This window comes from Sipha flava, unplaced genomic scaffold (genome assembly GCF_003268045.1).
Source record: "Sipha flava isolate LNK unplaced genomic scaffold, YSA_version1 310_pilon_pilon, whole genome shotgun sequence".
NCBI lineage: Eukaryota > Metazoa > Arthropoda > Insecta > Hemiptera > Aphididae > Sipha > Sipha flava.
The window spans coordinates 98,250-124,818 of record NW_020272989.1 but is presented as its reverse complement, the minus strand read 5'-3'; the positions used below and the strand labels follow the sequence as shown (position 1 = coordinate 124,818).

The 26,569-nt window shown below is 29.9% G+C and overlaps 2 protein-coding genes across 3 annotated transcripts; one reads left to right on the top strand and one right to left on the bottom strand.

Annotated features, from left to right (window-relative positions):
* Positions 1 to 730: 730 nt before the first annotated feature.
* Positions 731 to 3,512, bottom strand: LOC112686479 (general transcription factor II-I repeat domain-containing protein 2-like). 2 transcript variants are annotated; one of them, XR_003148895.1, is made up of 2 exons: positions 3,084 to 3,512; positions 731 to 1,363 (listed from the first exon to the last, which is right to left on the bottom strand). XR_003148895.1 is itself a non-coding variant. In XM_025558755.1 (2 exons), the coding sequence occupies exons 1-2, from the start codon at positions 3,228 to 3,230 to the stop codon at positions 1,878 to 1,880; spliced, it is 171 nt and encodes a 56-aa protein (XP_025414540.1). In that variant the 5' UTR covers positions 3,231 to 3,512; the 3' UTR covers positions 1,820 to 1,877. The 2 variants fall into 2 exon arrangements, 1 of the variants encoding a protein (XP_025414540.1); XM_025558755.1 differs by lacking the exon at positions 731 to 1,363 and adding an exon at positions 1,820 to 1,901.
* Positions 3,513 to 4,614: 1,102 nt separating this feature from the next.
* On the top strand, positions 4,615 to 22,816 carry LOC112686478. The gene is made up of 7 exons (XM_025558754.1): positions 4,615 to 4,873; positions 5,040 to 5,171; positions 15,297 to 15,587; positions 17,617 to 17,815; positions 19,357 to 19,506; positions 21,231 to 21,365; positions 22,495 to 22,816. The coding sequence occupies exons 1-7, from the start codon at positions 4,630 to 4,632 to the stop codon at positions 22,700 to 22,702; spliced, it is 1,359 nt and encodes a 452-aa protein (XP_025414539.1). The 5' UTR covers positions 4,615 to 4,629; the 3' UTR covers positions 22,703 to 22,816.
* The last annotated feature ends 3,753 nt before the right edge of the window (positions 22,817 to 26,569 follow it).

Genomic DNA, 26,569 nt, shown 5'->3' with positions numbered 1-26,569 from the left:
CTCGGTGTTCACGCACAGTTCATAGAACAATGCGATCGAGTGAGAACCGTGCGGCGTTTAGCCTCGAATCGTGGGTCGGCGAACCGTCGATTTGTTTAGATGTTCCGCAATGAAGCCCGAACCATGTGACAACCGGAATCTGGGTTTTGCCAGCGAATCCATCCACACCTAGATCCAGCGTCCCAATTAATCCGTGGTGGTGCATAGAACACGCGCACCACGCGTGTTCCGGTTTCGATGCGATAACAGCGAGTACGCCGATCAATCGATACCGGGACGTTCACGCGCGTGTTCCGACGGCCGTCGCAGTGCTGAAAGTGCAAACCGCATTTCCGTTCCGTTCGCAGACGACGGAAAAAGTTGAACAGTTATCGACCGCGTGTGGACCTCGTCACGGAGATCGACACGTTCCCTCAACTGCCGCCACCTTACGATGTTTAAATTAACGTCGCGCTCTCTCAACCAGTACGCCGTCGTACGTGACAACACACGGGGTGCAGGAGCATAAGGTATCTATACACCATCGAATTTGGATCGCGAGCATTTAGCCGAGCCGTTGACTCGTGAGCCGATTTGGCCCATACATTATACGTCCATAAATTTAATTCCACGGAATTTTTTTAATCAATTTTATGATTTTAATATATACTATCAAATTTATTAACTTACCATTGTTTTAGTATCTAGAACGTTATACGTTGTAATAATAAAAACATATAATTCAACCAATTATATCAATAAATATCAATAAATGAAGCTAGGAAATCAGACTTCATGAAATTGTCCACGTCCATATTGTATTTGTTTTATAAATAAACTTATAAAGAACAATTAACAGTAACGTAAGCTGCAGAAGTAATAATAATATCTTTAATCGTTAAAGATAGATAACGCTCGCAGGCACATCGTCAAGGGAGGGGGCCTTAGAGGGCCTGGCCCCTTATGAAAAATCAGTGGCCCCGAACTGGCCCCCTTGATTTTGATTTTTAAATATTATGGTGTTTAGTTGTCCCAAACCGGCTAAATCCTGAATGTATATTCCATTTGGGTGATTGTAAACTCCACTAGAATATCGGTTAAGATAAAAATATAATTAAAGGTCTAGTGTAAACTCCACCAGTTTACCTGTAATTCTTAGCTCCTGCAAATTCTTACCTGTAATGGGTATATGTAAACTCCTCCAGTTTTTTTTTTTTTACCTGCTAAGTACTCGCATTGCCACGTACCTTCTCACATTAAATACGTTGACATCTATTGCGATGATGTAAGTCGAAATTGATAAAATTATTGGCATGGTTCAATTCATTTCAAGGTGGATATATCCACATTGATTCATTTGTTAATAATTTTATCTTCATATTACCTGAAATTAGTATTTCCAATGATGATATCGGCAGTAGGTAAGGTACACGTAAAGTATACTTTGACGAACATAATCATTCGTAGTTTGCGTGTGTCCGTGTATATTTTATATTGAACGAAATATGTCGCAATAAAGTAATAATATAAAATTAATTACTGGTCAATGAGGCAATTTATTGGTTTTATTTAACAACTACAAACATAACCAAAATATAAAATATGCGTCTGGTGAAATAAAATGGAGGTATGATATTATATAATATTATAATAATAATATTCACTTATTATTACTTATTACTAAAGGCCGGATTTATATGTTTTTACATATCGTTATTGTGTCTATGCATTCTTATGAGAGTAAAAAATGTGGACGATTCATTCAATTCTGAGTTTGTAGAAAACATTTTTTTTTTTTGCATATTTGAGAATATTTCATAGGTTAGAGAATATTTAGCCCATTTAACATATTTTAGAATATTTGACTTAAGTGTCATCGTTGGAGATTGTACAAGCTATTATTTGCAAACCAACCAATATACCTGGTGTAAAGGGTAGAGCTCTTAAAACATGTGTCACGGATCTCACGGGTCACGTGAAATACGTGTTTATTCAAAATATATATCCATTTTTATAATGGTAAAATTATTAATTTTATGTTATGTACTTGAAGTTTTAATAAAATATTATAAGTACAGTATTAAGTTAAGGTTATACGTTTTAATTTTTGATTTGATACGTGACACGTTACACGTGAATTCCGTGAATTCACGTGTATTAAGAGCTCTGGTAAAGTAACATAATGAAAACTAAAGTGTCTCAATTATGTCAAAGAAATAAATAAAAAGTTAAAGTTAATGTTAAATAAAAGGTTACCAAATGTTAGTAAAAGTTAAAAACATTTTATGTGGAAATAATGAAGATCTCCTAGAATATTTTACACCCAGTGTAGTTGCTTACATGAAGTTTGCACCTCTAACATCTGTTGATGTTAAAGGTTCATTTAGTCTCTATAAACAAACTTTAAGTGATAGAAGAACTAACATGCGTATAGATAATATGGAAAAGTATATTATTATTAATTCATATAATAAAATTTAAATAGTATTTCAATTTTCTTTTTTATTCTCCAGAAAGTAAAAACTCACCATTGTATGCACCAAAGAAATATTGTTTTTTTTCTTATACATATATATATACCTATATTTTTATTTTATATCTTGTGTTAACTAATTTTTTTGTTCTATTATATTTTAATATATATGATTATTTGTTATTTTTTCATATTATGACTATAATGTTAATACAATATTTAATTAAAATATACCAAAGGAATATTGTTTTTAAATTTTAATACTATAGACCAGGGGTGGCCAAATCACGGCTCGCGAGCCGCATGCGGCTCTCGTCACAGTTGTATGCGGTTCGCGGTCTTATTTACAAAAACCAAAATATTTAAATTTTTTTTGTATACATTTATAAAAAAATGTTTTTATTGTATTTATTTAAGGCTTTAGTATTATAGTGGATAGAATATAGATTAAATCAAAAAAAAAAAAAAATTAATTAATATGAATAATAAATTAAAAAATTAAACATTAAGCTAATTTTGTTTGCGTGGTATTCATCGAACATAGCTTATTTTTCCTCGAATCAGAACCAATAGGAAATTCTCGACTAAATGTGCTGTGATTGGTTTCGTAATGCCGTTTTAAATTACTAACCTTAAACTGTGATAATGTAACTTGACATATGACACAAAATGGTTTATCGTTTTTCTGTATGAAAAAGTATAGTTCTTCCCATTCTAATTTAAATTCCCGTTTTTCTTCTTCATATTTACGTTTAACCGCTTTATTAGAAATTGACATTGTAACTAACTTTCGCAATAAGTATCGGTAAAATATTACAAATATAATTATTAAATATTACAAATATTTTACAAAAAAAATTGAGGTGTTTACAATAGGACTATTCAACACAGACTACAGACTATATTAAAAACGATATAATTTCATATTTCGTAATTTGATATGTTTATCGGCTGTTTGCTATCTTTATTACTTTTGTGGTATAAAAGTACACATTAGATAATTTGGCTCTTGATATAATTTTATTAATACATGTGGCTCGCGTACATAGTCATGTTGGCCACCCCTGCTATAGACTCTACTGTTATATTTTTACTATATTCCTACTCTTACTGAAATACAATAGTATTCCATTATAATACGCATCTACGTATATATTTCACGATTAAAAGAATGTCGTAGAAAAAAAAAAAAGTATATTAAGTATATATTAATGTTCGTTGATTATTTTTGTATGATTTCGAATATTTTTGCATATTTTTAAAAGAATATAATGAGAATATTTGAAGGTTTTTTAAAGAATATTAGCTTCATATTTAAGGTATTTAAAGAGAATATAAATCCGGTCATTACTTATTAAGTATTACTTTTAATAATATATCATATTAATTTTATACTACTACTCGATTTTCTTCACTGGTGGAGTTTACATATATTCAATTTTACCTGATTTTTTTTAGTGGCGGAGTGTACATGAACCCAATTTTACCTGTTTTATTTTTCTGGTGGAGTTTACAGTAAAAAAAAAGGTACTTGTGACGGAGTGTACATACGCCCATTGCATATAATTAACGATCGTATAACAAAAATTAAACTCTAAGATTCTATTTTATAAATATTCATCATTTGACAATTTGAGATAAGGCAATAGTACGTGTATTAATAGATAAAAAACTAGGAATTTCAAATACGGATGTCGAACGTACATTTGATAAACACAACTACAGAAAGGGGCCAAAAAATGTTGGCCCCCTTATAGAAATATGTCTGGTTACGTGCCTGAACGCACGGATAATCGATAATTAATTTGGTCATTGTTAATCGCGATAGGGATTAAAAACAAATCGTATTATTTTATATGATTTGGCTATACCGGATCATATATTGGAAGGTTGGACCGGATCATTTACTGTTTTCGTTGCGGTCCAGCAATGCCACGTCCAAAATGTTCCGATTCGGACCACAAGCCAATGACCCGCCTAATAGGCCGGCGAGCTTGGACTTTTCTGCCCCCAAACCACAGTTTTGAACTCGGCCGAGCGATCCATGCTCGCAGTTCAAATACGATAGTGTATAACCTTTATAGACGTGGATCACGGTCTCGACGAACGCCCTCAAATCGCAAAACGGAAAAGGTGTCGAAACGGGATCAAAGCAAACGCGTGGGACGCGTCGGAACATGGGTAACGCGATCGCCCGGTGCGACACGGAATCGACTTTTTCGTCGGGCCACCGGAAGGAGAGGGTGAACATCCGTTCACAGAGCACTCGGTCACGGCCAAGGTCGTCATTCGCCGTGGTTCCTGGGCCGCCGGTAGGCCTTCTGGTTTTAGTTCAGTGCAGCAGTGCAGCTTCGACGGACAAGCGGGTCTCTCCTCTACAACGGACACTTGAACATAACCGCCACGCACACTACGATACAGGTATTCCGACTCGTGATGAATTTGCGTCAGCGTAAAACGTATCTATAACTGTTCGTTTTCAAACGACTTCACAACACCGTCGCACCGTCTCGATGAACCATCGATATTTTTATGCTCACTGTGGTTTTTTAATCAACGGATTTTTTATTTTTTGTAATTATTCCAGACGCTACTGTCTACGACGCCGGTTCCGTGTTCAAACGCGATACTTACGCAGAGCCAGCAGCTTATTCGTGTCAACGATATTGCGTTTCATTCGGTGACGAACACGTAGTGGACTTCAGGCGAAAAATGATTGGTAATGTTTCCGTTCATCCGTTTATTTATTAACACCGACCAAATACTTTTTTTTAACTTAACGATTAGATAACAATCGATGATAACACTGTTGGTAGTATTATTGCAATCTGAACTTTCGGAAGTTGTAACTGCTGTACAAAATCGGAAAACATTTTGTAGTTGCATCAATAAGACTATTTCGTATACTTATAACGTGTTTCATTAATATCGATACCGATCGTATAATGTAACATTTATTCACAAACCGACTAATCAACAATACAATAAACGTTTTCATTTATTCTATTTTTTTTGATTAGCAAGAAATTGTGCACTACGGCCTGATGTAAATTTTGTACAAATGTTTCATTTTTTCGAGCAATTATTGAACCAAAAGAATCCTTGCGCAAATCACTTCATTGTATTTCACTGTACCCATCATACATGAGTATGTATGCGTAAATGAAGGCTACTTATTCTATTTATTGCAGATCACTCTCAATAGTAATAAAATTACTAGTGAATCAGTGGGCGCAGGAAGACTTTATATCGCCCCTGGCAAACTTAGAAAAAAAAACGACTTTTTACTAACTAAATAATTTATGTAATATATGAAGAATACAATTTACATTTATTACTTATTATTACAGTGTACATTTTAAACTTTAAACATTTGCTTTTTTCGATTTAATATTGACGATTCCATAAATTATTTCTTTAAACTAAATTTCCTATATGAATTCCCTTGTACTATTTTCATAATTTCATCATCAAATTCACACGCAGTATGTGCAATTAGACAAAATGTCATAAAGTATAACAGACAAATTTCGTTTTGGAGGTAGAATAAAAATAAAACTTTTGCACAATTTTACATTCCTTTGCGGATTGCGCCCTTTGCGTAGGCATGGTGCCCTTGCTACGCCACTGGATATGGGTGTCATGCCCATAAGTGGCTATTTTTAATTTTTGCGAGATACATTAACGTTACTTATTATAAATGAAAGTTTTTTTTTTTTTTTTTTTTTTAATACACCGCTCACAGTCGAATAATTATTATTCCGAATATCATTCATGTAATTTATTTTTATTTATTTTTTATTCGCCAGAGCGATATTTCACCGATATTACTTATAGAACCATATACTCAATGGCCATAGAGTTTATTTATTATTTATAAATATTTATTTATTCGTTCTTGTACGTAATACACATTAGACTGTTCTTTTATTATTATTAAGTCGTTACGCTTGAAGCCGACTCAACGAGGATACCGTGGTATTATCTCTCATACGCGCGTGTCGGCTTCAACAAATATTGTCGGTATCGTCACGCGTAATACAATTTGATTTCTCTCTCTCTCTCTCTGTCTTTACTTTTTCCGCCACGGACGTCTGCAATCTGTGAATGGACACAACGCACGCGTGCGGAAAGTGAATAATTATTGCTTTTGGACCGACCGCACGCGCCACGCTCATTTTTAACACAATATTATCACATACGTCCGTTATGAGTGTACATGGTGTTATTATTATTACGTATCATATTATTATTATCGACTTTTTTATGTCTGGTGCACCTAAATGTTACACAGAATACCGGGCGATCCGGACGATCACGGGCAGTTAATCATCGAAATCATGATTGTGCTCGTGACCCGCGGGCTGTGTTCAAGTAAACGGAGTCAAGACGTGCGCGCGAGATAGTAGTGGTCGACGATAAACGGATACGACAATCGCCGCAGGACACGCGTATTATATTACGTTGAAGTGCGCGCGCGCGCGCGCGTGTGTAGATCAATACAGTAGAATCTCGGTAATTAGATGAATTAATAAATCAACATTTCGGATGCAATACATATTATATATTTATTATCTTGTTGTAATTCGTATGGATTACGTACCGGATGTTTCTCACTTTTCTCGTCAAATAATAATAATTATCTCGTCAACGTCACCCATCCCATTTCCATACCAGATGGTATTATGTTCATAAAATGAAAACAACTCAATTCGGGACCCTAAAATTTATGATCCGGTTAAAAAATTTCTTCTTCCCCACTATTTACGGCACTGGTTATATGTGATCTCTATAATCATATATATTATATATATATATATATATATATATATATATAATAATGATCTTTTTATAAAATTGAGCTGAGATAAATAAAATATATAAATAAAATAATAATAAAATAAAGTATTTTGTATAAAAACTGTTAGGATCAAATATCACACTAATTTTGTTTTTTGTACTATTGCATATATTTTTTTTATATCATTACTTGTAATAAAAATTAAATATTACCTAGATTTATAGAAAAATATAAATTGTTATATATTGAATTATAAAAGCACTTCTAAAATGGCATACATTAAGCAACTTTAACTTTTTTTTTTGGTTTTATGACTAACGAAGCTAACATGGGTCCCGAAAAATGTACGGTAGGAAAAGTGAGTCTTGAGTCTAAAAGGTTGTAAGTACGACTGTATTATACCATATAAATATGAGATACGATAGAAGTAGTAGTCTAGTTAAAGTTCGGTGGTCTGGTGACTGCTAAAGAGAACGAAATCAACAAACTAATTTTAATAGTTATTAATAATCAATTAAAATATTAAAGTGTGAACGCGTTTGTTAAGTAATAATAGTTGCTATCGTTTTATGATTACCGTAGTCTATATCGGATTTCGAATGTTTTAAGAATATTTCTATTGAAAACCTTGTATATCATATATTTTGAAATATCAGAAGAATCAGATTGAAAAATTATTTTTAAAATACGTTATCCTACGTATTCGTTTGAAATATTCGATTGTAGAAATGATTTTCCGTTCGTCTAGACAGACTTTCCAGCTATCGAATTATCTGTTGCGCAAGTATCACTAAACATTATTATGACACTATCATTAATATCATTTGATAACGGTGCCGTGGCGTCGTCGCTCGATATTTCATGGCGAACCTATAGATAATGACGTTATGCGTTTTCGATGTTCGGGATTCCGGATATGTGTTTTTGAAATATGTTTATTGGAAAGTTGGTATTCGATTGCCAGACGGGTCTGCGATTATACGCGCATAATATATTTGACGTATCGCGATGATCTGATAGTGGGTAACACGATTTCGATGTAAAATCGTCATAATATACTCGCGATACCGGATACACGCCCAGAACACACCCACATTTTAATAATACATAGGTTTCAATTTAATTTTTTATACTAATTAGTTGGGAATCGCGTATAATGTAATGGATCTCGATTTTAAAATTCCACAATTCGGTAGGATATCGTTAACCCAAAGTAAAAACAAATTATCTGAGTTGATTATAATCAGGGCTTGTAAGTTCATTCACTAAAAACGCATAAATAAGCATACAATAATGCACTTAAACGCTGTAAAATATGCACTAAAAAATATTAAAATATCAATTTTTATGAATTAAAAATCTTGAACTGTGTACAAAAAAAAATATAGCGACTAGTCAAATAACGATTACACACATTCTCAATATGTAATATGTTGGGACGAAAATAAATTGATAGATTGCAATGAGCACGTTAATAAGAGGAAGGTGTTAGCGATGCGCAATAACATTGTTTTCGTGGTATTACTTTTAACTCATAAAACCCAGTGTCATACAATAATAAAAATAACTGATAAAATACTAAGATTTTGTTAATATGTTTGGAAGAGTATAAGAATGAATTTAAGCATTTATTGATCTCATTTTTTTTTTTAACTTCCACGAAAAACGATTTTGCTGAATTGACACGAAATAATATGTGCTAATAACTCCAAAAAATCAACTATATGCAAAATATGCCAATATACCCAATACATGCAAAAACATGCACTATTAAACTTTAAATTTGTACTACATTTGTAATGAAACGGATTTGTATCTCACTTAGCATGTTTTCCGGTGTAGCAAAAAAAAAAAAAACATGCAAATGCATGAACTTAGAAGCCCCAATTATTATTCATGACTAATAAAATACATCGATTTCTCGAGATTCTACAGTACCACGTAAATTGTCCTCTTTACCCAGCAGTTATGATGACCATAGACGCAAATATGAGGGGCTTAGGGGGCATTAACACCCCCTATTTTACAGTTAGCATCCTCAAATAATGTTCGTGTTTATGTATCAAAAACTTATTTTTGTCATTAGACATTTGACTATTAGAGTATAAAACTGTAATGAAATATAAATGAAAACAATGTTACTTCACAAACGTCAATTCACATTTTGTCAAGTTCACCGAAACCCTAATTTAAATTAATTTTAAAACCGGAATCCTACCGGAACCTTTATTTGTATTTATTCAAAAATCAACTCATTAAATCCTTATAGTTTTAATATACATTAAATACCCAATAAATACAAAGCTTAAGCATCCTCAGTTTTTTTTTATTGAAATTGCGCCTATGTTGATGGCTCATCGAACAATACGTGTTCATCTTCAAATTTTTTACTTTTCTACATAATGTTACAGATAATATCATAAAACATTATACATAACTATTTATCATATGTGTGTATGCATTATACGCACAATATTATTAGTATTATCAGTGTTATCTAATCTGTGGACCAAGTACGAAACATTTTTAATAATAATTTATTAATACTATATACACACATATATGAATGGGTTTATTTATTTTGTTAGTTATTATTCGTTATTCTTTTGTAATAATTACACAAAGAATTATATTTATCGCTTTTATTGTGTTTAATGTTGTAAATAAAACAGCACATATAATTTATAAGATTTAGATCTAAAATACTGACAGAATCACAATCGATTTTAATATTGAAAACGTTTTTAAATTATTATGAAAATTCTTCAAGTTTTTAATCGGGCGATGTTGTAAATATACCTTTTTTTATTTGTGAATTATTTTTTTAATGCATTTAATTTTTTGACATAGAAAAAATAAAGTTAATAACCATTTTCAATTGACCTTAATTAAACATATAAATCATCTAAATATATTCTAAGTATTTAAATTATGGTAAATTATTATTATTATGAGAATCAACAGGCTTTTGGTCATAAACTTATTAAATTATAGTAATTATTGACTTACACACTTGAGATAAGTATCAAATACCACTGAGAATTTTAAATTTGGAACCGTTTAAAATACCTTTTGTTCGTTAATTATTAATATTAGATATTTTTTTTTCTTTACTTGTTTTTTCAATTTATATACTTCATTATCAGTCTACTCTCTATTCATGTAATTTTCGAATTCCCAGAGTGTTTTTAAATTATGATACTGGGTTCCAAATGTTACCAAAACATATAATTAATTTTTTTTTTTTTATGAAAAGGAATATAAAACAGAAATAAGTACTAATATTTGATGATACCTACTTGTTCAATTTTCAAACTATATAACTTAAATATATTTATTTAATAAATTAAATAAATATATAAACGCTTGGTTAACGAAATTAAATATTATTCTTATGTTTTTTAATTTTAATTTTTATGGGGAATAAAGTCGATAAGTGACATTTTCGAAGTATATTGATAATCTGTTAAATGAAAACACACACCCATACATATGTATAGTATAACTTTTATACATGTATATATAATGGTGAACTGCGTTTCGATGTGAATATATCGTATATATATATATATATATATATATATCGTTTTACATGTTCGTTTATCACTCAAACATGAAACAAATGATAATTGAAAAAATATTTAGTCCACAAGGCCGTTCGCAGGGCGACGCGAGAGTGTTGATCGGATTTTTATTGTTCATATTATTTCGTTACATAGAAATATCATGAATTCTAAAATAAAATTCGTTGTGTAAAGGGGTTTTATTGAACAGACCTTTGAATGTGCATAGTGTTCGCGAGTTTGTCAGTTCCCAAACCGATTACTTATTTTTTCTTCTATTTCTCGTTTACCGTTATAAAATATCGTTAAAATGTCGTATACGCACACGTCGCGATGTGGCTGTTAAACGGAGACGACGAACGACAAAGGCGACGATATCGGACTCGGAAAAATAATGTCGTGCACGATTTGTACAGTGTTTCGTTTCCGTCGTAAGGTAACACAAATCGGCTGGTAAATGTTATTTTTTTTTTATATAAATCGAATAGAAATCGTTGGCTACACTTAAGTGCAGCGATATTTAACGACCAAAGGGGAGGGAATGGACGCCAGCAAGAAATGTCGTCCTTGACCGCAAAACGTATGAATGCACTACGACTGTCATGGTGCAGCAACAGGTCTTGTCGTCGCGGGAGAAATTCACCGCGGCGCAGCGGGATTACATAATACATCGGATACGTTTCGAAAAGCGGTTACACGTGCTGTACGATGTACAATATAATGTATGCATAGTATGTAAATGATATACACATAATGTATATATAACACATAAGTGTGTGGCACAACGATCGAAATCAGATCTGTGCTCTCGCGTACTCCGTGTATGGCCTCGTGAACACCTTGTTAAAAACTGTCATTTGTTTCCCGGTTCGACGTACAACATTACGTGTACACTCGTATAAGATGTGTATGTGTGCACGTGCGTGTGTACCTAATTTATGTATATATATATATATAAACACACACACACACACACATATATGTTTGATAAATGTATATATATTCGGCCGTGGTGTGATTCGACCTTAAACCTTCTATGTAAATCCACATACACATGATTAGCATTTAACGGTTTAATTTTTTACTCACAGGACAACATAATAATATGTAATACCTATATGTAGTCGCGATAGCACACGGCGGCGGCTGACCATCGTCGGTCGCTTTGAAATTCATAAATCGATAGAATCCCCAAAAGAATGTAGTTATTTTTTTTATTTTTTTTTTTTTTTTTGACCCAGAGTACGTATTACGTTTTTTTTTTAAATGTATTAACTTTCTCCGACGTAAAAAAAAAAAAAAAAAACTCCCCATCTAATATAATGAATTAATATGAAAAAACGATTTATGATTTTTATGTTTTGGTTTTACCGGTAAGATATTAGTATAGAATCGCGTATACTAAACCTACAACACACGCAAGTGAATGGATACTAGTCTTATACTTTTTCACTATCAGATAACGATGTCGAAGAAGATGTATCTACAAAACCAGCTCGGGACATTAAATTACCCGTGTCGTTCATAATAATATATATTATTATGTCATATTATTTCTCCACTTGGACACTCGAGAATTTTAGACACAACGATTGGTAAATAAGTAGTAGTTTTGATTTTTTTTCGAAAGATTAAATTTATGGAAATTGAATTTTATTTAAATATAATTTATTTTTTATAAATACAAAATATTTTATAAGTGATAATTGAAAATCAATTAACGACGATTATATTATAAAAAATGCAGCTCGTACCAATTAAAGTATTAACTATATTTATAGTAAATATTTTATAAATATTTAATCTAATTTATTCTATTAATCTTTAAATACTAAGGAGCAGTAATATTGTAAATATGAAAATTTGAAATGTAAGTATCTTAAAATGAAAAAAAAAAATCAAATTATTCAAAAAATCAAATACTTATTCATAATAATATGTCCTAAATAATTTCTTTTTTTTTTTTTTTTTTTAAATAACTTATAATAACTGTGAATAACTTAATTGTACTGTTATTTTTATAACTGTTGAAGTATATTGTATAGCTAAAATGTTTCAAAAAAAAAAAAAAAAAAACTGAGAATTACTTTTCATTATCAATAACAATTAATAAAATTTAAAATTAAACAACATAAGTAAACTCAATTATCAAATGTTTTACATATACTCTCACCCGTAAAAACATTTCTTTAATGTACCTTCTCGTGACTTTGTGAAGTACCTAGATACTTCACGTATTATTAAAAGCTCAAGATAAATTGCTAATTAAAATATTAACAAGCTAACATTAGAAAATATTTTATAACGATACTGTCAATAATTCTTGTGTTAGTAAATTTTTTTAAAAACTTTTGTAAACGTATTGAATACTTTAAATGTTTTGTTTTTCATAAATATTATATTTTAATGTTAATGTTAATTGATACACAATAATCTTATACACAATGATACAGTGATAAGTGCTAGCCAGTAACATTTTTTTTTTTTTTAGGTTTATTCTATATCGATATCTATGAAGAATTAGATAGAGTGCATTATTATATTATAATAAAGTAAAAACGATATAAGTAAAGTTATAAGTACTTAATTACTAAAATTAGTAACATTCGAAACGGAATAAAGTAATATATTCCGACATTAATTGCATGTTCATTTTCTAGCATAAAAACGATAGCACTTAATTAATTTTTAACTATATAAATCAACTACAAATTAAAAATCAAAATCAATAATTAATTCAATTAGGTTATACTGTTTAAGAAAAACGATTGCTTTTATTTGAAAATATATATTGAAATGTACTGTATATTTTATATGAAACTTTTGATTTTGAGTGTAGATAATAATGACGGGTACCATGATAACGATATTTGAATTACATGATGTACTGTGATAAAAATATTTCGATTATGATACCGATATTCTAAATGATAAGCTATGTAATAAATATTCAATAATCATACGACTTTTATTGGCGATATATATGTCTGTGTTGTTACAATAATACTTCACGGTAACAATAATAATAATACATGCGTAGAAGTGCATGTATTATAGTATAATATGAGAGACCTTAATAATTATTATTAAGCCCATTAATCTGTTAAAATAAAATAAAAATAAATAAACATTTAAATGTGTAAGTAAATCATATTTTATATTCAATTTAAAATCTTTGTTTTACTTACCTTTTATACCAAACAATAAATTAAATACCAATTTGTGCATAATAAGACGCGTACTTTAGGTAATTGCTTTGTTGTAATGTTTATTTTTTAAATAAAAAGCAAATTAAGCTAAAAAAAAAAAAAAAAGAGCGTACGTTTACACACCGCTTTATAGTATAAGTTGATAATTATACTAACAACAGTCTGTAAAACTAAATCTATGATATACTATGAACGAAGATATCTTGTATAATTTTATACCAAGAATGTTACATAGATACGACACGTATTTTATATGAACATTCGAATAATTGGTAGTAATTTCGTACAGTATACATGTAGATAGCGTGTCCTCACAATAATTCATTTTCTTAGCTTCCTTATTTTGGAGTATATATTCCAAAAGCGTGTTTATTTATTATACTATACCTTATTGATTGCTTATCAATTTATTTGTATTTAATAATTATATTTATATACAATTAAAATATGTATAGAGAATAAATCTTTATAATGAGTTAGGGTATAGATATTTTCGTGGTACCTTTTAAATCATTGATTATCATTAAAAAAATATAAAATGCACTTGAGTTTATGCTTTATTTTACATTAAAATATATTGAACATGATATTGATATAAAGAAAGCCGTAGAAAAAGTTTTGCTTCTATCACAAGTTTAAATATTAAGTATTAGACTTTGTTTATGTAATAAAAACAAATTTTTAACTAGTGACGTATTTTTATGTTTATGGTGTTTTTCGTTTAAGTTTTACGTAAATACCTGTCGTTTCGCTATTTGTTTTTAATTTCATTGGACTTTTAAAAAAAAAAGTTATCATAATATTGAACACCATCAATATTATTATTGAAATGCATTATTATTAGCTATATTACAATGCGAATTATTACTGCGTGTATCAACAGATTGAATGTTTTGGATGCCTAGAATAGTATAACTAAGCTTTAAAGCGTCACAAGGTACTATATTTATTTTTTTCACTAGAAGTCATACTCTTTGTCACTATTACAATGTTGTGATCAGTGAAATCACAAACTTTTTATTCAAATAGATTGTAGTTATGTCTTATAGCACCATTAAGCTTTGTCATCATCTACTATTTGTCAAAAAAATATTTGCGCTCCGAAACAACCGTCTCTGTTATCCCACAATATACATGTTGAATAATATTGCACAACGATAACGGTTTTCGAAATCGAAAATAAATTCGTCACTCCGATTAATCCCCGTGAGAAACGTCGATTTCTCAATCATATAATAATACCGTTTTACGGTCGTTTTATTTTCACGTAGGAATGAGAAAGTTAAATGGTGCACCTTTGTGGGCCATGCTGTTGTTACTCCTGATGTGGTTCGAATGTTACTGTGCCAAAACTTACGATGATAACGATGAGAAATTACAAACGCAGCCGAAGGACGCACCTCACTCGCGACAGAAACGACTGCTTTGGATCACTACTGACGGCCGATTGGCCTTACCGCCCGGTACCGGTCTCACCATAACACCATCGTTGTCCCTTCCGTTCGTCAGGTACCCACCAGATGGATTCAAGTCCAACATGTCAATCAGCTTGCCATTCACGAGTGAGTTTGAGTTTATATTTTCTGGTAATTATTACCTTGTAATAATTTTTGCTGCTGAATGTTTAGATTATTCTTATAGTGTATATTAAATAGTAATAGTATGTATGTATCAAATTATAACACTACATGTGTACATGAAAATACAGTATAATAAGATAGAAAATCTTATTTCACCAATGCGAGTAAAAAGTATATAAAATATACAAACACATAGGTTGGTAGATAAAAATATTTCTTCTATTGTTCAACGAATAATGGAACTTTTGCTAAAACGAATAATAAATATTTAATGTAATGCTTGTCTATATATATATATATATACCGTGTATACATGTGATATAATAAATTCTCCCGAACAAAACACCAAATTTTAATCCAAAAGCAAACGCTTAATATGACATAAGTACTATTTCAATCATAATATTTTTGTCCAATTACATATGCGAATAAGTTTTTTATAATCAAATAAAAATGTTTTTTGCGCTTAAGAATACAAATCAAACATTTATCGCATTCGATTACTAAGTATTGTTTATACATATATCTTTCAACATTTAAATACTAATTATTAATCTAGTATATTATATATTTTTTTTGTTTTCTTGTATCTTAAATATATCATTTAATTCAGTTATGATTTCATTGAATATCAATACTTCTATACATTCTATACATATCCGCCTTTATACACCAATAAAATAAAATATAATAAAATTTATTAAAAATATTAGTTCCTTATAATATTGTAGCTATCGTTTCTTTTTATACTTAAAATATTTTGTTTTTATTCGAATATTTATAATCAATAATATGAGTTATCTTAACATAAAAATAAAATGAAAACCTTGTTTCATCGAGATAGATAAACAATACTATTATTATTGTATTGCTTATCCATCTCGATGCCTTGTTTAGATAGTATACTCGTGTGTATATGAGTATTGACTACATCCATACACATATGTACATATAAATATGTTACGATTAGAATTAAATACATACACATTAGCACAATAAGTTCTTACCAAATTCCAAATTAATGATAAAATATGAGATTAGTCTACACAAAAATCAATTTTTACTTTAACGGTCTAAGTTCATTATCGCCTTTTTAGACGGTCACACGAATTAATTCTCATCGGAGCTCTGATCTTTAAATAAACCACTCAACATAGAACATTGAATGATTATTAAATTCGTGATTGTGCACGTTACGCGTGCATAATTTATAGACCAATTTTAATGCACTTGAACTCGTTACTGGTCCCATTTACACAATAATTAATGTCGAGATGGTATATAAACGTACAAATACAGGGTGAATGCAAAAAATTAATAAAAATGTATTATGAACACCAAGTCAATACAACACGAGAACGTTGTGTATTAGAACATTTTTTGAATTATCTTAAATTTAAAGTTGAAGAAATATATTAACTTGACTGAAAAAACTTAATAAATACATTTATTTAATATTTTATGTAATAATTAATCAGTTTTGGAAACATATATCATAATGATACGACTGAAGTTATTCACGTATTTATTATTTATTTTAATTTGAACGTGATTAAATATAAAATCTAATATATTTTTTTTACATTTTATTTAACTGATTTTTATTTTATATTAATTAAAATTTACTTAGTTTTCGGAATGGATGGATACTAAAACTAGTTAAGTTGTTAATTTATCTAATGAGTTTGCTGCTTAATAAGTTATAATCAAATCAACTCTACCTATTCACGAATACAACAAATTAATTGCCATCTTGATCAAATATTTTGTAAAAGTCCCAAGTTAATATGAATCCATAAATTTATATGATATAGAATAACATATTTTATTGTCCGTTACATCCATTCATTATCGTAAGTTGTAATAACGACGAAAATTAAAAATAAAAGAAGAAAGCCAGATGACACATAGACGCGCGTTAGTAATATGCAATAATATGATTTTTCACCATAATACTAATATAATTGATAATAAGTAAATGTGCATGTGTTTTTGTCTTTATGTAACTCAGTCAATTTCGATGCTTTGGGACTGACCGACAACCAGAATCCGTTTGGAGCGTTCCCAACAATAGCCAGGAGTATGGGCAGACGGGCTGGAGAGGTGCTCACCGACTATGTGGCTAACTATATGGGAGTCCGGAGATCGAAACGGTCTGTTGTGCCATCGTTACCTAAACCGTTGCACTCATATTTCCAAGGAGGCGAGAGGTAATTAAATTGTATTAAACGTCTAAATTCATAAACTATTCAAACAATTTTTCAAATTATATAGAAACCCATAACGAGTCTTTATTTATAAATAACACAATATTGAAATTAGTCGTACTTATGTAACTATCAAGTCATCCCGGTTGTATTAACATGCAAAAAGTTAAGGTAGTACATTTTGCATACACTGTTTTATACGACTATATATTTTTTCAAACAAATCTTCCTTGTTACGAACATAATAATATTATACTACAAGATAATATATACTTGGTATTCGTTCAACAACAAGTGACACAAAATATTCATCAATCATTTTTAAATAATTAAAATAATAACTACAAAAATCATGTTGATAGCTGGTGCAAAATAACAAATTTATATACACTTATGACTTATGCGGTGTAATTTAAGTGCATAACTTTATATGTTAGTTTACGAGCTACGTAGCACATTATGTACTACGCCGTTGTGCAAAAATATATTTTTAAACATATTATATTTTACGTGACATATAATGTAAAAATGTTTATGACCATATATGATTATAACCATATAATATTATAATTTATCTACCTAAGAAAATTTTTTATTCGCGAAAATAATTTTATTAAATGCTATAGGTAATATAAACGAAATAAAATATTATTTTTATAAAAGTTATAGTTAATTTTTTATTAAAATCCACATAAGCTTAAGAGAAAATTACTTAACATATGTATTATACTTCGAATGTTCACAATCTAAAATTAACAACTTTTTTAAAAAAAAAATGTATGAAAAAAAATAGGATTATTAAGTAATTATTATTTGTACATTTCTTATCATATTGATAGTTGTAAAATATAATATATATAATAATTTATAGTTTACATACATTTAAACATACGTTTTTTCAAAAAATAACCTAAAATAAATTGTATTTTAATTTTAAATATATTTATTGATGGTGGGTTTATTAAATTGTTTGCCTATTGGATATAAATATGGGATATAATGTATCTTAATCACGATTTATTTTTATAAACAAGTGTGCTTTTAACAGGAGAGACACTATGTTTTTTTTTATTAAATAGTGTTTTTAATCTACATAAAAAACGTGTTAATTGAAAATAATTACAGTAATTACCAGTTATCCGCGGCTGACTCTGCGATTAAATATTATTAATGCAATAAAATTCTTTCGATATTGTACGAGTAGTGTGGATAATTTAAATATAATTGTTTTTATATCACTAGGTTATTTATTGTTAACTATACAACTATGTAAGTAATTATTACATACGCCATATAACATACAACTATACGTGTACGATTAATAATCGTCAATTGTTTAGTGATCAGTTGATATTTGTGAAATTTCGGATTCTCGTTGTCTGTGGTTTCGTTATCTACGCAACTTTTCTAAAACGTAACCTCTGTGGACAACGAGGGATTATTGTACATTAAAATTGTACAGAAATGGTAGTAGATTATAGATATATAGAATAGTATATATTTTATATTAGTCGACGATGAACTACGTGTGTTTTTGTTTCCAGAGCTTTGCTGTACACAGTCGTAGAAGATTTGTTAACTAACTTTGGAATGGATGGGAAACCGTGTCTGCTTCGAACCATATGCGAAGTTCACGCACACCAGTCCATTCATAAGTTTGGTTTTATCGGTGAATTTCTTCAGTTGTTCTTAACGTGAGTGTAAACGCTTTTGATTATACGGAAAGTAAATTATTTAATTCATACAGCGTTTGAAAGTATGGATTAATTCAGAGCCGTATTTAGGAATTTGACACCAGGGGGCAACAATAAAAAATGCTTCATTATACCAAATACAAATTTCTGCAGATTAAAAAAGATCTTTCTGAAAAACAATTCGTTACTGGTGTACACTGACGATATTTGATTGAATTTTGGAAGGGCTATAATAATTCAATGTAAAATAACCCGCAGGGGCTACTTTTTTACTTACTTTTTACTTTGGGAGGACTATTAAAATATTTGGGGTTCCGCCTATGGTGTACACAAAAACATTCTAAGTGCAATGTCAACATAAGAATAGATTGTTTGTAAATCTTTGGATCTATCGACAGTAATCGACCGTTATCGAGTATGTGTGTGAGTGTTGCGACGCCGTGATTGGCGATATATATATTTTTTTGAGATACACTTTTTATTTTGTAAAGAAGTTTTACTTCAAAAATATTAGATCATTAAATATTTAAAATATCAAAATTAGCTGCCTTCTCATATTCAGTGGCCCGGGGCAACAGCACCCTGTAGTTCCCTCTTTAATACGACCCTGGATGAACTGTACATATTATAAAATTGTTGGTATAGCGTTCTCACCGGTTTCTAGTTATAACAGTAAGCTTTGACGTTCGTTATTCGACCATCAAAAAATAAAAAAAATAAGAAATTAGTAATAACAACTAAAGTCATTGGCGAGTGTAGAAAAAACAACTTTCCAATGAATCTTATGTACACGGTATATCATATAAATATATTGTAATTATATTGTCATTAAATAAAATTAAAATATTAAAAACCCGTATGAGACAGGGTTTGAGTAGGCTTGAGTTATTTGTCGTATATAAGTGTCAATTAATTTATGTAGATTTAGAAATAATATTTTTTATTTTTTTTTTGTCAGGTATCTTTACAAAAAAGTAAATTAATTTCTTAAACATTACACATTTTATAATATATTTCACATGCAGACATTCCAATATAAATTATACAACAAACATTAGTGTTAAACACTATATGTTAAATAATTGTAATTACAATTTTGTTTTATAGTAAATATGTGCATTCTTTAAATGGCACATACTCGTAAATCGTTCATAATACAGGCGATTGATTGATAAAAAATTAATATATTACAAATAATCAGAAAAAAAAAAGAAAAAAAAACAATTTATTACAAAATTAAATAAATTAAATACAAAATAAAATTGAAAAATGTATTGTTCGATATTGTTAGTTTGGAACAAAATAAAGTCGATAGTCTAATACCAACCAATAGTTTATAAATCAATTTAAAGATAATGTCATTAAAGATTTCCAAATACTTGTAAGGTACCTTACGTCATGCAACACCTAATATACAATCTTCACATTTTTTAACGTGTATTTTCGCTTTCAAAAAATAAAATATGTTGATAATGAATTAAAAGACTATCACGTATGGATAAAATAATTCTAATTTATTCACGGTGAAAAAAACGTTATTTAAAAAAAAAAAAAATTATAATATGTCGGTTTAATACGATATTACCAGTTACATAAATTATGTTGTAAAAACAAAAATAACAAATATCATGTAATAAAATTGGCACTTTCAAATAAATGTATGCATGGTTTGTGCACAAATATCGGAACGATGTTACGGTTAATATAATGAATTAATTTTGCAGTGCTAGTAGATCGTCGTACGCCCATTTGATGCAGGACTACGTAGATGCCGAAACCGCTGGCAAGCGCAGTAAAGAATGTTACCCGTACTATAAGCAATGTCCTAAGTCGTTGTTCACCAACAAACACAGTTACACGTGAGTGCAAATTTTGCGTATTTACCATCTGTAAAACTGCCATCGCGATGTAATAATAGTTATATCATGCATGGGGTACTTTATGTTCCCGTATAATGCTATAAATAATACTACACCTATACACGTTATATACCTATGACAATATCCGACAGTGTTACGTTAAAAAAATTGTATTCGAACAGACTCCTCAAAAAATACTTAAAAATCTGCTAGTTCTAAAATTTTTGAAAAACATCATTTTAATCATATTTTATCTGAAAAAAGAACGTACTTTTACTGATAACTGTATATAAGAATATAAATGCACTTTTTTTAATAACTTTTACTAGAAAGATGCTAATCAATGAAATAAACAACACACCATAATGAGGTATTAAACTTAAAAGTTTAAAAGAAACTTCCTGCGCTAACATATGTGATGACGATTGGTTATTCCACATTGAACCTTAAATTTAAAAAGTTTTATTAATGAAAACTTCAGTATATATAATACGATAACGGGTTGCATAGCATTTTTAGATCATAAGACACATATACTGTCAATTAATCAAAATTGATATGTTCTAGAGCAGGGATAGGCAAACATGTTACTTACGCGGGCCAATGTTTTTCAAATTTTTATTGAGAGTACATACATACATACTACATTAACAATCGAAAAAACGTCGTTAAAAATACAATTTCAACATCTACTACTGATAAAATTCCCTTATACCAACACAATATCGAATTCGAATAAATTTTATGTTTATTATGTTTTGAGAAATTAAACAAAAATATTAACTACCACGAGAAGTATTTAGATGGTCGCATAAAAAATAGTTACTTGGGCCGGCAGGATACTGGCGCGCCTGTTTTAGGGTATATATGCTTACACTTTTCGAAATTCGAATTTAAATTTTTCATCAATATTGGAAGAAAATCGCCTAAATTATTTCCAGTGCCGAATTTCGGTTTTTAAATTACAAGTATATCAAAAAAGAAATCCGCTCTGGATCTAGAGACCAATGAGAGAAAACTACCCGGTTAGGAACTTGCACTGTGAGTATTGCACTTGTGCACGCGATGCGTATCGGCGTCCGTCGTAATACCGTCGTTAAAAACAAACGGTTTCCGTCGCGTGTTGCAGGGAACACCATTCGCCGACCGAGGACGAAGATTCCTACGAAGATGATCTTGGCGAGGAATCAACATTCGCGGAAGAGGTCGACACCAACCACCAGGGACATGGCGATAAGATGGTCGACGCCGACCAGAAGGAGCTCGAGCCGTCGAGTCACACTAAACCGAAAGGATCTAAAGTGACCGTGGACCGTGCTACACCATTTTCCATGTGACCTGAACCGACCAATGTACATCATCTAACGATTGCGCTTTTAATTATATCGTATTCGCTTGTCCCACGAAAAATGTTCTTTCTATAACGGTAATACTATGGTCATTTAAAACTATACGCATATTTTATAAGAACGTAAGCTTTCCTAATCATATATTGTAATAATACGTTTCTTGAAAAGAAAGAGAAAACAAATATACTTATATTTATTAACTTATCTTAAAACACCAGTGTTCTATTATTATTTTATTTTTTTATTTTTTATTTTGTTCATGCCATATGTATTGCAGTACAAGTAAATTTTAGGCGCAATAATTATTGTTAAGTAATAACATTGATTATGGAATAATTATAATATATTATATTATATTATTCTATAATCAATGGTAATAATTATTGTTAATTGTAGACGGTCGAACATTGCAGTGGATTTGTAAGTGCTCACAGAGTACATAATAATTGCACGAGATGTTCAAAAGCTATGGTTGAAAAATATTAGATTAATAAATGTGCACTGTTCTATATAATAACACAACCAGGATTTTCTCAAAGGGGACATCAGCCAGTGGTATTGTGTATATTATAGTACAGCAAACCGTACAGTTATTTTTAAAAGCTAATGATTATAGAATTTTGATTTGGTATTATTAAATGTTTATTGTGTACACGGGGAAAAAATTAGTTAGTTCAACTACAATTGTATTTACTCCGACCGTAAAATATAGTTGCAGTATAGCAAAGCTAAATTTTTAGTTGAAAATACTATTTACATATGGTTAAAAATTTAACTGTATTTTGAACCAACCATACACTTTTATTAAACTTATAGTATACTTGAGAGAAAAAAAATAATTGTTTTTACTAAACATTTAAGTTGAAATAACTATTTTACATAAATAACAAATGTATATTATTGTATTTCCAACTAAACATTTTAAGTTAAAACTAAAAATTACATTCATATTATTATATGAGTTCTTTTTTTTGTTTACTTGTAAATCTTATTGTAATCGGTTGAAACAATAGAGGAAGTAGTTTTTAAATAGTTACATAGTTGTTATCTGTACAAAACGAAAAAAAAAAAAATAAAGTTACTTAAGATATTTTGACAAAAATAATTATTGGATATATTTAACAAGCTTTGAAAGGTTTGTTAATTCTCGAATAGTATTAATAGGCTTAATTCCAAATTGAAAATTAAATTTCAGTATTTATTTTATAGACTGTTGCGTGCTGGTATACGAGTATGGGTACCGGACAGTGCAACGAGAGATGAGTACACTCAACTATTCAGCTTTGTAATCAATGTAGAATAATAATAATGTTGAAATAAATAACTCAAGACTTTAAAATATTAACTTTATTGAAATATTTCTAAGTCCAATTTATTCAATTTGTAAAAGTATTCTAAGTTCAAATAATTAATTTATAAAACAACTGGCGTGAAGGTGCGTGCATTAACAAGATTAAAACACATCTGAATTAGGGCCTATTCGGGACCCCCTTTTATATCTGATATATGCAAGCGTGTGTGTAAATCCCAAGTGTGTATGTGTATATGAAAATGATAATAAAATATGATAATTCCTTATTGATTCAGCGTGTGTGTGAGATCTCTCGTCTGGTACATAATTACTGACGCAGAAAACAGGATGTGGTCACTGTCGTTTCGATTATTCATTTGTTGTTTATTTGTTTATTTTTATTATTTTCCGTATAATGATCATGTGAACTAATTAAATAATTTAATTTATCCACGAGTGTGGTTTTAATTCTACATATTCTTATGCCCGCTATAGTGGAATCATTGTGTTATTGTAATGCAATCGATATAGTATTTATATATATATCTGTAACATTATGTGATAGAATTGTCGTGCACCCAAAGGGGATTATGACGGGTAGTGATAGAGAAGAAGAAAACAACACTTTAAAGAATATATTATAATAAGTATAGATGACTTGGTTTATTAATTTAGACAAACATACTGTAATTATGTAGATAGATATAAAATTAAACTGTACAGGAGTCAAGTTGATCACGACTAGTATTAACAATAACACAGTCTATAATCTATAAATGCTTAGAAATAAAAGCAGACTCGAATCGTTTTATACGCGCAAATATATACTGACTAATCTGAAATCAATTCAGTATCAAATCCAATATAGATATTATCTATATACACGGTGTATCAAAAGTTTTCATCCAATTTCAAAAATTTATATTTATATTAAAAATGAAGATATAAGGGTAAAATAAAGTAAAATATATTCTTAAAATAGTCAAGTTTTATTTACTTTGGTTATAAATGTTTAATATGACCCCCATCGGCTGCCCGACACACATGTATACGGTAATCAAATTCTTCCCAAACGTTGCTGATCATATCTGATATCGCGGCATGAACAGCATCTTTGATTCTAATTTTAAGCTTTTCCAAGGTTGTAGGTAATGGTGGTACATACACTTTATCTTTTATGTAGCCCCATAAAAAAAATCACACACTGTGAGGTCAGGGAAACGTGGTGACCAGGAATGAACTTCAAACAAAACTGTCGAACATGCTCGATGTTTCCGTCAGAGAAACGAGGTCGACCTGAGCGTTTCTGTGCACACAGAAAACCACTTTCTTGGAACGTTTAGTGCCAACGTCGAATCCTTTGAGTAGTAGGAGCTTCAGTTCCCTAAGTTCTTCAAAAATCACGTTGAATGGTTAATGCCGACTCGCACTTATTGAAACGTAGGACGTAAAACGCTTTCTGTTGTGGAGTCGTCATAACGAAACAAACTAACGGTTCCTAGTTCACTAACCATTATGTGCCAAATTTATCAACTAAATAACTTAAAATAAACTTAGTTATATAATCTTTCCATTAATACATCGGTCATTAACCTGCGATTAACTGTTGCCGAACTATATCAGTTCGTAATCGGATGAAGACTTTTGAAACACCGTGTATATATATATATAAAAATTGAGCCAAAAATGTATAGCAAGTCATCAACTGAGAACGACTGGTCCGATTTGGCTCAAATTTTTTTTTTAATTTTTCGTAATTGACAGGAGAAGGTTTTTACGAAAAAAAATTTTAGAAAAACTCTTTTTTTAAATTTTTTTTGATGATTGATTATTTGAGTTCCAGAATTTTTTTTTGAAATGAAAAAAACTACAGCAAGCTTTAACTTATAAAATTGTCCATATAAAATAATTAATCGTTCAAATGGGACCCCCGGCTAACACTAATAAAATGGATCAATGTGAAAAGTGAGTCACAGGGTTTGTTACCATACTCCAAAACAGTTAAACCGATTTTAATGCAATTTTGTATGTACATTTGGTAGGTCTGTGAATAGGTTTTTACCTATTTTTTATACTCCTAAGTGCTATTGTTTAATAAATCGTAGTTTAATTTAATAATTTTTGACCCGGTCGATTAATTATAATTATTATTTTTATTTATTATTATTCTGCGCAATTGAAAATGAATTATTAAATGATACTGTTAAACAATTATTAAAAACTATTTAAAAACTATTAATTTTATTTTTGGTATTAAATTACGGGTGTTGCATAAATATTAAACAAGATCCCGCAACAGCTGTTAACAGGTGCCAAAACAAACAAGAATGTTTATTATGTATATCGGCTGATGATTAGATGCGATTAGGACAACGTTATTCTACGACCGTGAGCTTTGTCAACAGTTCATGCGTTAAATTTGTACACACGTATTGTAAAGGTCCGCTCAAACCGAAGCGGTGGTGGTAGCGGCAGCCGTAACAGCAGCGGTATTTATCGCTTTTTAATTACCGCTGATCTAACCTAACCAGAGAGCAAAATATTTCGCCAAAAATTACTAGTCG